A 10,593-nucleotide genomic window follows, 5' to 3' on the forward strand; every position below is an offset into this window, starting at 1 on the left:
GAACAGATATGAGGAGCTGTGAGCTTGAGTGCTAACAGCTAACGGCTGATGTTGTTTTTCTGTGGTTCTCATTGAAGATGACGTCACGGCTCTGCCTACACTGCGTTACTATAGTTACTGCCCCAGCTACTAAACTGTAATGGAAACGCAGCATAAAGTGAGCCAGTCCTAACAAGGCCTAACAAGGCCTAGCTATACAGAGCGAGGCCGGGCGAGGCCGAGCGAGGCAGAGCGAGGCCCTGTAGTGGAAATGCGCCATAAGTGTGCCCGGCAGGCCTGCAGGTGTGCCAGAAGTACATCCCGCATGCCGTTCAGTTTTCATGTACAAAATGTTGATGACTTTTCCACTACCCCTGAATTCCCCCAAATTCCCGATTGCTACATGTCAGCAGGACAGATCTTCGATATGCATTTTAAAGGGGCCCTTTCCTGTAGTGTGTTATGTAAATGGTCTGCAAAGCCTAAAATCCCAAAGTTCCCTCCAGAGGGAGTTCATCTCTGACCACGGCCCCCCATCTGAAACGGCTCCATTGGACTCCTTTGTTTACTTCGGTGCCATAATGACATCACAACATAACACTTGCGCTTCTATTGGCTAGCACTCCAACACATTGTACATGATAGGCTAAGGGGCGGGATATCTCTATGCCGTTGATTCATCACAACAGAGCTGGCCGGCTGACCAATCAGAGCAGAATTGGCTCTGGTTTCAGACAGAGGGTGAAAAGAGGTGCTGCAGCACTGGCAGTATGAGAAAAATAAAGACCTTTTGGAATATTAAAGCATGTAAGCAGAAAATACAATTGTGAACAATGAGCATAATAGGTCCCCTTTAACACCCTCTGTCAGAAACGAGAGCCCGGTCTGCTCTGATTGGTTAGCTGACCGGCTCTGTTATGATTGGTCAACCACTTACAGATGTCCCAACCTTAGCCTTTCACAAACAATGTGTTTGAGTGCAAGCCAATAGAAACACAAGTGTTACATATAGCGCTTTCACACCGGAGTACTTTTCCCCCCGAACTAGGCCGATAGGGGGGGGGAGATTTGGTTTCACGCCAAAAAGGATCTGGGCCTAGTCCCTAGTTCGCACGAACCTTTCACCCCCAGATCGTCCCTGCTAGCGAGGTAGTAATTTCCTGGGTAGGAAATGGTTCGTGGGTGTGTCGGCCACGCTAACAATTTCTGATTGGCTGGGTGAATTGCAAACCGTAAAACTCAGAAAAGTTTTGTGAAGCTGCCATTTTATTTGCTTGCATTAGCCCAGCGCACCAACGTCCAATCCGTTTCTTAAGGTTTTTAACCGTCTTTGCTTCTGAACCAGCATTGCTATTGCATTCGACTGGTGGCTCCGCATTTATGTCATATCCCTAGTTGGCTTAAATAACTCAGTTACCAAGCTGTATAACATGAGCACAAAAACCACACCTTCAGTCAACTCCTCATGTACAGTGGGTGGCCGTGAAGTTGTTTGCGGCCTGCCAGTAAACCCAAAGCAGAAGAAGAAGATGTGACGTCAGCGGCTTCATTTGCCTAATCCTCCCTCGGGGACTTATTGCGGTGAGAACGCGATCTACTAGGACAGTTCGAGGGACTAAAGAGTTCGGGGGGAACAAGTACCGGGGACAAGTACCGGCTAAGTACTTGGTGTGAAAGCGACTAGCGTGTTGTCATTATGTTACCGAAGTAAACAAAGGAGGCCGATCGAGGAACTTTGGGATTTTAGCCTTTACATGCACAAAAACCTATATAATACACTTCAAGAAAGGGAAAACACCCAGAAGCATAATAGGGCCCCTCTAATGCACATTCAGCTCTGCAGGGATGTAGTGCTCCAAGCAGTGCAGCTGTTAAACAATACTAAATCAAGTCTCTGCACATACTGTACAATTACAACTGCAGTTACACTCTCACTACCATGCTCCGTTAGCTCAGTTGAGTTTCGATTTCTTCTTGCCTGCTTCCTTTTTATAACAAATGCATTATAGACTTTCCCTGTTTCCTGAAAATCACGTGGTTCCCCGGACTTGTTTGCACTCCAATGTGAGAATTGAGGAGGTTGACTGTGCAAGTAGAGGAGTGGTTGTCCTCAGGGTGTGAGCAGTAAATGCATAGATCATGCCACAAAGAAGAGTATTGTGATTTTTGTGTTTAACTTGGAGGTCACTTTTTGGTTGAATACCAAGACTGCAGCTCTATGCAACCTTTTGCCCTTTGACATACTATTTCGGTTTTATTTTATGTGTGGTTCAGCATTTACGTGCTTTAGTATTTTTCCCAGCAGCACATCAGGCCCCTGTTTTCAGCAATGAAGCTCTGATAAACCAATTGTACACCATCGGCCTGAATAGGTTGAGAGTAAACCTTAACCAGTGGTCTAACAACGTGATTACACTTCAGTCGGAGAGCCATTTTGTTTACTCTTTAATACTACAAAGTAAACAAACTGTAATCATGGAATTCCAAACTGTGGCTCTAAGCCAGTCATCTACCACAATCATCTGTGAAACCTTGGCTGAAACAAGATCACAACTGTTTTATAGGAACAGAGCCAGAAAATAGGTAACTTCAAACTAAAGTTACTGAATATGCTTCGACTCTGAAACATCCAGTTTCACATCAATACGCTCCATCTACAATGGACCTACAAATCACATGGGCTCATACGGTATGTTGACACACTGATTATTCAGGTAGCCTCTGAGTGCTGAGCGGCCTCAAGCCCCGCAGCTATGTCTGGATTAAATGAGTTTTTAGTGACTGTTAAGGGAGCAGAAATAAAAGAGACAGCGAGGAAGAAATGTTTTAATAATAACTAAATGCTGTCTGTTAAGTAATGTTGTAATCATATTCAAGATTTTGTTTTGTAATTTGATATCTGAAAATGTGGGATCCCCACAATATCAAAATAACATATAAACATGAATGTGTCTAGATGGTAACCCACTAGCTGAAAAACATTCCTTTCCTAGATGGGTATGGTTACAGTTAGGGCTTAGGGTTAGGTTTAGGAAAGGTTGATGGCTCGATGGTGACCCTCGATCTAGCAGGAAAGTTGAGGTAAGCCTTTGACAAATGACATCAAAGCTTGATATGCTTCAAGTTATACGTATGTGTCCAAACCACCATGGTTTGGACCAATCAGGTTGGCATTGGTGTTTGTTAAAAACACCAATTGCAGCTCTTTCCGAGATTAGCCTAAATGCTGCAATAGAATCAGTTATATGCGGCTGCCAAGTCTTTTTTTAAAGTGCCTGCCCTGTTCAGTTTCCAATGACTTGATTTTTCAGATGGCTCTTTGTAACAAACCATCTGGCCCCCCATGTTATCTTAATATCCATGTCCTTATTACACCACCTGTATAGTGGTGATCCCAGCATTTGATACTAAACTGCTAAAGAGCTTCTGCCAGTCAGAGCATCTTTGAAATTATTGCTTGATTTTCAGTTTACTTTAGGATGTGCAATTTAATCTCTCCTTAGTATTTACAATACGAACCTCTAGTGGTTAGGAAGGTTTGTATTTTGTAGCTCACGTTCTCACTGTTTTCCACACAAATTATGCAATATGCTGGGCCACTATGAAAATAAACAACTCCTTTGTTCTTTGAAACAAGCGTAACAGAGGCTATTTGAACTTTGAGCCATTTGTCTGGCATTTAATTTAACTTCCCCATGAACACAGTGGATACATTGACCAAAACCATGAACTCACACTGGCCTTTAAATGTGGCAAAAATATTAAGCACAGTAAAAATCACAATGAGCATGTTAAGAAGTCAAATTATAAGTGGTAAACATAATCACCACCCAGTTTGCAAATAAATAATGTTACATTATGAGAACTCCAAGATGTACTGCTTCTGTTCAAAACATGTTCTCCCCCCTTTATAACCTGCAGATACTTAGCCACATTAGTATTCATTCGGGGTCCTGTTTCTGTCCACTAACAAATGCCCAATATTCATCCTCTATTTATTTAGTTTTTGGTTTACAGCAAACTTTATAAATGGATGCCATCATATGAATGTAGAATCTGTAGTGTCACTTTGACCTTTTATAGGTTACAAGATACAAGGAATTGTATTGAGTTCTTAGCTGCTAAATAGTCTGAAATAAACAGTGGAAATATCATTTTACTAATTTTGAGTAATCTCTGATGACTATAATATTTGAAAACGCTTTAAAAACAGTGAGAGAAAACCAAAACATTAAAGTTGCTGGACAAAGTTTGTGGTTCCTATAGTTTTTAACCACTCCTTTAATAAATGGATATCATGTTTTGCCTAAGCAGTGGGAATAAACAATAACTGGTAATAAATGAAAAACAAATATATGGTCAAAACATCCTGTCCAACAAGTTTATCCACACATGCCTCAAAATGTCCTCAGTTGCATCACTCTACAAAACCTACGCCTCTGGCATGAAAAAAGATCTCCTTTTCCTCAAAAACTCCCACACTTAGAGATTGTATTCAGTATTTGGATGCATGCTCACACATGCAAAAACACCCACACAGACAAGCATCTGTGGTGCTTACTGAACGCATTTAATGAAACATCCCCAAACCGCACTGTCACCACTTCGAAATCAAATGTGGGATTATAACTGAAGAGACAAGATAAAGACATATTAAGATAAAGATTGGTTATCTTGGTTTACAGTTTACCATCCACTTCCTTACACTTCAATTCAACTGTATACCTCTCTTTAGATGTGCTTATAGGACAGATAACAACAACTACATCTGTACTAGCAAGCCTCAGGCTAGTATTAGATATATATATTGAATAATCATTTTATTTTATTTTAACAATAATCCTGGAAGACAAACAGAACTTAACCGACCATCATGTTGCACGACATACAACGACATACAACAAAGAATACAAAAAACAAAACAGGACAGGTCACCTCATGACAACTTTTCGCATAGGGCCCCAATTTGGCCAATTCAGTATTTATGTACTGTACTTCAAATGTGAAGGTCTTTTTCCTGCTAAGAGGACATGTTAAAGGGAAACACAGGAATGTTTGCAATTTGCTGGATTGCAAAAAAAGTCAAATTGAAAATATACAGTATTTGCTGATTTATGCTTGTGCTTATGAATGGATTGTCTAACTATAACGCATGTATGGGTTGCATGAAGCATGGAAGGTATTTCTCATGGAATACAACTGAACTGATAAAGATCTGCCTCAGGGCAGCATCTGAAAAGACACGTTGGAAAATTCTAGCAAGAAACAAAAGAGAGGAAATTGGCCGTGCACGTGCAGTCTGTTGCCAACTTTCTCCCGTTTCCCGTCATCGACCAGCAATCACACTTTCACTTTCGCCACAGAGTTGTATAAATACACCTGTAGCTCTCCTCCTCACAGCAACACCTCTGCACTCCTGAAGAGACTCCCTGAAGAACCAACCTGAGCTCAGACCTGCGAAGAAACAGAGACATGGCCTCTCGAATTGCACTTCTCCTCTTGCTGGGTGTCATCTGCGTTGGGTTTGCATCAGGTAAGACACATTCTTTGCATTAGCAGTCAAATAGATTGGTATTTCAGAATGCTTTGACAGTGACTGTAAGGAGCATGTTTTCTCACCTGCTGTACACTCCTGCAACTTAGGTTCAATCGATAAAGCCCCAGGTCTATGGACACTTTCCTTCATTTAATGCACATGTGCTCTCCTGATGAATTTGTTTCTCTGTGTTCTTCCAGCCCAGATTGCCCAAGACTGCTGTATCAAGGTTGCTGAGAAGCGTTTGCCGCTCCAAATCCTACTAAGCTACACCATTCAGGATGCTGGACAAGGATGCTCCATCAGCGCTACTGTGTACGTACAATATTTGTATCCATTTAGTGTTAAAATAAAGTAATTTTATTAGATGCCCTGTGATTTTACAGGAGCTGGATTCTCCTATTTTGTGTGTTTTTTTCAGCATTCTGTTTAGTGTTCTCACCTCTGTGTCTCTTATCTGCTTTTTCAGGTTTGTTTCAAAAGTTGGAAAAACCCTCTGCGTCCCCCATCCCAACGATAAAGCCTGGGTGAAGAGTTACATTAGACAGCTGAATGAGAAACATCAAAGACGTCACTAATCAGGTACATTCTATTTTCTCTCGCTGAACTTTAAACATAATGATTGCGCCTCTGTGAAGGCATATTGCACCTTGTTTTACAAAGAGTTTGATTTTAAATTCTTTCTTTCTGCAGGTGTAGAGAGGAGTGGACTGTGGGAAAAGGCTGCTGACAAACGAAAAGGGCCGACTCTTAACTGAGGGCAGAAGACGGCAGAATCATTTCCATTTGGCTTCAGTCTCGTACTTTAGTAGATCAAACCGTTTGAGAAGATCTTATCTTTAAGATCTTTGAGGAATCATCCCCTCATCATGCCAGTGAATCATCAGTAGCTAAATGTACAGTTCTTGATATTTGTCCTCTCATTTGTGGTGAATGCGGTCTAAATACATTTGTGAATTAATGTTTTTTATTTATTTTTCATTATCTATTGAGTGACATGTACAATTGTTCGTTTTGTGTCAACCATAAGACTGTAAGGTGCCTGAGGATAATGTCCCTAAATTATGTTTGTCAAGATGTGTTTATATTTTATAATAAATTGGATTTAAAGTGTATTTTAGTATGACCATGTATAAAATGTAGATTTATGTTTCAAAAACGTTTTTCAATAAAGTTTGATATATTGTAACTTTTAGTGGATTTGTTTCTCTAACACACACCCAATCCAATCAATTTTATTTCTATAGTACATTTAAAAACAACAGAGTTGAACAAAGTGCTGTACATCAACAACTGTATAAAAACATAGCATAAATACATAAAAAACAGACAGGACATGAAACAAATGTAAAACACGAGACAATGAAACCAGATCAGAAGCCACAGACTGAGAAACTCTCCTACATGACGTACAAATAATACAAAACACTAGTAAGATAAAAACCCACATTTAAAAGCACAAGTGTCACCTGGTCTGTAAATGCAAGGGAAAAGAAGTGGGTTTTTAAACGAGATTTAAAAACAGGCTGAGTTGGAGCAAGTCTAACCTGGAGGGGCAATTCGTTCCATAACTTTGGAGCTGCAACAGCAAAGGCTCTGTCTCCTCGCTGCTTTAGCCTTGATTTTGGGACGACCAGAAGTAATCTGTCAGCCGACCTCAGTGACTGTGTGGGTGTGTATGGTTTTAAAAGATCTGCCAGGTACGGTGGGGCTAAACCGTTTAGGGCTTTGCATGCGAACAGTAACATTTAAAAATGTATTCTAAAACTGACTGGTAGCCAATGTAACCAGGGGGGGGGGGGTTGGTTGTTAGTGAATTGTCAAATAACAGTGTTTCCCATACATCGACATACAAACCCCACAGATCCTCAACTCCGGTGTGTCTCACTAATTAAGGCGAGACACGAGACACGGCAGGCAAAAACATTGTTTTTCATGCAATTTTGATATGTTGTGCTATTTTGATTCCATAACATGTTTTCTTTCAGGCTTTTGGAAGGAAAATGTACAAAGAATTGAAATAAAAAAGGAAAGTGAAACTTATGCTCGTCACCCTCGTCACCCTCTCCACATTAATACAAATGATCCCAATACGTATGATTGTATGAACTATGAAAAGATCTTAAAATCAATACAGATGTATTTATTATAAACGTTAGCCCTTAAAGGTAGGGTAGGTACGTTTGAGAAACCGGCTCGAGATACACTTTTTGTTATATTCCATGGAATGCTCTTAACATCCCGATAGCAATGAATATCTCAAGTGCTTTGACAAAAAATCCATAAAATGTCATCTGTGGAAGCCGTAATACTGTAAAAAGCACGACCAATCATTTTAGCCGGCCCGGCTAAAATAACTGGATGGCCTACCTGCCTGTCAGCCTTCCATCTGTGCACAAACTTATCTCGTGCCCTCATTGGTCATGTGCGCGTTCGTGTGTGTTGGAGGAGGGGCTCTATAAGGAAGTGGCAGATTTTTTCCGGCTGTGTATTTTCAAATTCTAGCGATCTCGAGCCGGTTTCTCAAACTTACCTACCCTACCTTTAACATCTATCACTGTGTATATCACCATTCAAACATCTTTTAAAAGTTGAACAAACCCCACACAGCTCAGTAAAGACTGTGAAATGTTGACTTTATTTGATCATTTCAGTAAAAACTAACGTTCATATTTCTCTTTTTGATTATAATACTGCTGAACGTTCAAAACAAAGCACTTTGACAACTTACCACATACGTTTTAAAATGCTTAATAAGCACCGTAACTTTCATGATATAATTTCTCGGTCATAATCGGTTGTTTCCGTGAACGGCCGACTGTTGTGTGACGGCAAATGCTGCGGCCGCAAGGCATTGTGGGGCAGCATTTTCTCCTCTCCTTTCGGCGAGGGAGGTCCAGTGGTTCCTAAGCTAAAGGAGGTTATAAAGGAAGTTTCAAACCTCCTTTCCTTTCATTTAGAGAATTCGAACGGCACTTATCATGGCTGCCACTGAGGGACTTCCGGGTCGTTTCACTCCGTTAGGAAGGTTCCTAAGCTAAATGGACTATTCGACTTCAGCCTCCGTCTCTCCTGCACAATCTCATCGGATCCAATATGGTCATTTCCTTTGTATCGGCAACCAATCGTGAAAGTACAAAGGGGTCTTAAACCAAAAAACGAAATCTCATTGGCTGGTGTCAATTTCTGACAACGTGATTCGTTCAGATGCGTCACGTGGTGTGCTAAAACACTTCCTGGTTAGCTTTCCGCTGGACATTTAAATGCGGTGCCCCTACAAATATAATTAAATTATGTGGGAAACACTGGATAATAATAATAATAATAATAAAACAAATTAAAACAATTTTTTATTTTATTTTATTTTGAATCATCTTTTTTTTACCCCCACTTTGGGAACCCCTGCCATAGAGAGTATCCTGACCTTCTACAGGTGCACCATAGAGAGCATCCTGACCTTCTATAGGTGCACCATAGAGAGCATCCTGACCTTCTACAGGTGCACCATAGAGAGTATCCTGACCTTCTATAGGTGCACCATAGAGAGCATCCTGACCTTCTACAGGTGCACCATAGAGAGTATCCTGACCTTCTACAGGTGCACCATAGAGAGTATCCTGACCTTTTACAGGTGCACCATGGAGAGCATCCTGACCTTCTACAGGTGCACCATAGAGAGTATCCTGACCTTCTACAGGTGCACCATAGAGAGCATCCTGACCTTTTACAGGTGCATCATAGAGAGCATCCTGACCTTCTACAGGTGCACCATAGAGAGTATCCTGACCTTCTACAGGTGCACCATAGAGAGCATCCTGACCTTCTACAGGTGCATCATAGAGAGCATCCTGTTGCGACATTAGTTTTTTAATCCTTGATATATTCTTCAGGTGGTAGTATGCAGACCTAATGACTGTTGTAATGTGACTGTTAAAATTCAGGTCTGAGTCCATCACTACACCCAGATTTCTTGCTTTGTGAGTTACTTTATAGTCTGCCGACTGAAGCTCTGCGATTACTTTTAATCGGTCCTTCTTTGCTCAAAAAACAATGATCTCAGTTTTTTGCTTGTTCAATTGGAGAAAGTTCTGAGTCATCCAGTATTGATGTGCTCAATGCACTTGCTCAGTGTTCTAATCGGAGAGTAGTCTCCCGGTGTAATTTTAAAATAAATCTGGGTGTCGTCTGCATAGATGTGATAGCTTAGATCGCTCTTTTTAATAATTTCAGCCAGAGGTAGCATATAAATATTAAAAAGCAAAGGTCCTAAAATGGAGCCTTGACAGAGGGTGGTGAAAACTGCACAGCATATCACCAGGACAGAGCTGCCATCCATGGAGGACCTCTACTCCCAGCGGCTCAGGAAGAAAGCCCTCAGGATTATCAAAGACCCCCATCACCCCAGCCACAAACGGTTCTGTCTGCTGCCGTCTGTCAGGCGGTACCGCAGCATCAGGACTAAAACCACCAGACTCAGGGACAGTTTCATCCCACAGGCCATAAGGCTATTAAACACCTGAGCTTGCACTATTTGTATTGTTGTTTTTTATATATATTTTTTTATATCTTGTAAATTGCACTGTTGAGAAACCTGCGATCTAAGTTTTTCATACATTACATAATTACTCCTTAGTTTTGTATATGTCATGACAATAAACCTTTGAATCTCTGAATCTAGAATCTTGTGGTGATAATTTGACTAATAAAATTGCAATATCATTTAAGGGGCACTAGGTGACAGCAGATCTCCTTTGACACATGCAACACACAACAATCAAAGCCACTGTGTGGGTGTTGTGTTGCTTTGAGCAGTATAAACCACAAACCACAGCTACCTCAGCCAGTGAAAGTGATACTTTGGTGTCATACATCAGTAGTTTTATGCTAGATGTTCTTGGAAGGTTAACCGTTTAGGTGTCGCATGACTGATTCATTGTCTTTGAAGAGTAAACTGAAGTGTATCACTCTGGTTAGACTTTGATCCTAGTGGAAAATAGTGACTCCAGACATTTTGCATTCCTCTTGAGCCTACAGTATAATCATCAGCTGAATCTATTGTGTTGTTTAGGGTTTGGCCT

The 10,593-nt window shown here is 40.9% G+C and overlaps 1 protein-coding gene across 1 annotated transcript; it reads left to right on the plus strand.

The window, feature by feature from the left end:
* Window positions 1-5,362: 5,362 nt before the first annotated feature.
* On the plus strand, window positions 5,363-6,630 carry LOC117472445 (C-C motif chemokine 21-like). The gene is made up of 4 exons (XM_034117619.1): window positions 5,363-5,512; window positions 5,716-5,830; window positions 5,985-6,097; window positions 6,209-6,630. The coding sequence occupies exons 1-3, from the start codon at window positions 5,452-5,454 to the stop codon at window positions 6,091-6,093; spliced, it is 285 nt and encodes a 94-aa protein (XP_033973510.1). The 5' UTR covers window positions 5,363-5,451; the 3' UTR covers window positions 6,094-6,097; window positions 6,209-6,630.
* The last annotated feature ends 3,963 nt before the right edge of the window (window positions 6,631-10,593 follow it).

This window comes from Trematomus bernacchii, unplaced genomic scaffold (assembly GCF_902827165.1).
Source record: "Trematomus bernacchii unplaced genomic scaffold, fTreBer1.1, whole genome shotgun sequence".
In the NCBI taxonomy this organism is placed as follows: Eukaryota; Metazoa; Chordata; class Actinopteri; order Perciformes; family Nototheniidae; genus Trematomus; species Trematomus bernacchii.

What these genes read in the sequence shown, in the direction of transcription:
- LOC117472445 (XM_034117619.1), top strand. Translation starts at nt 5,452, where the DNA reads ATGGCCTCTCGAATTGCACTTCTCCTCTTGCTGGGTGTCATCTGCGTT. An exon ending in CTGCGTTGGGTTTGCATCAG is followed by an intron (nt 5,513 to 5,715) that starts GTAAGACACATT and finishes GTGTTCTTCCAG; the next exon opens with CCCAGATTGCCCAAGACTGC. An exon ending in TGCTCCATCAGCGCTACTGT is followed by an intron (nt 5,831 to 5,984) that starts GTACGTACAATA and finishes CTGCTTTTTCAG; the next exon opens with GTTTGTTTCAAAAGTTGGAA.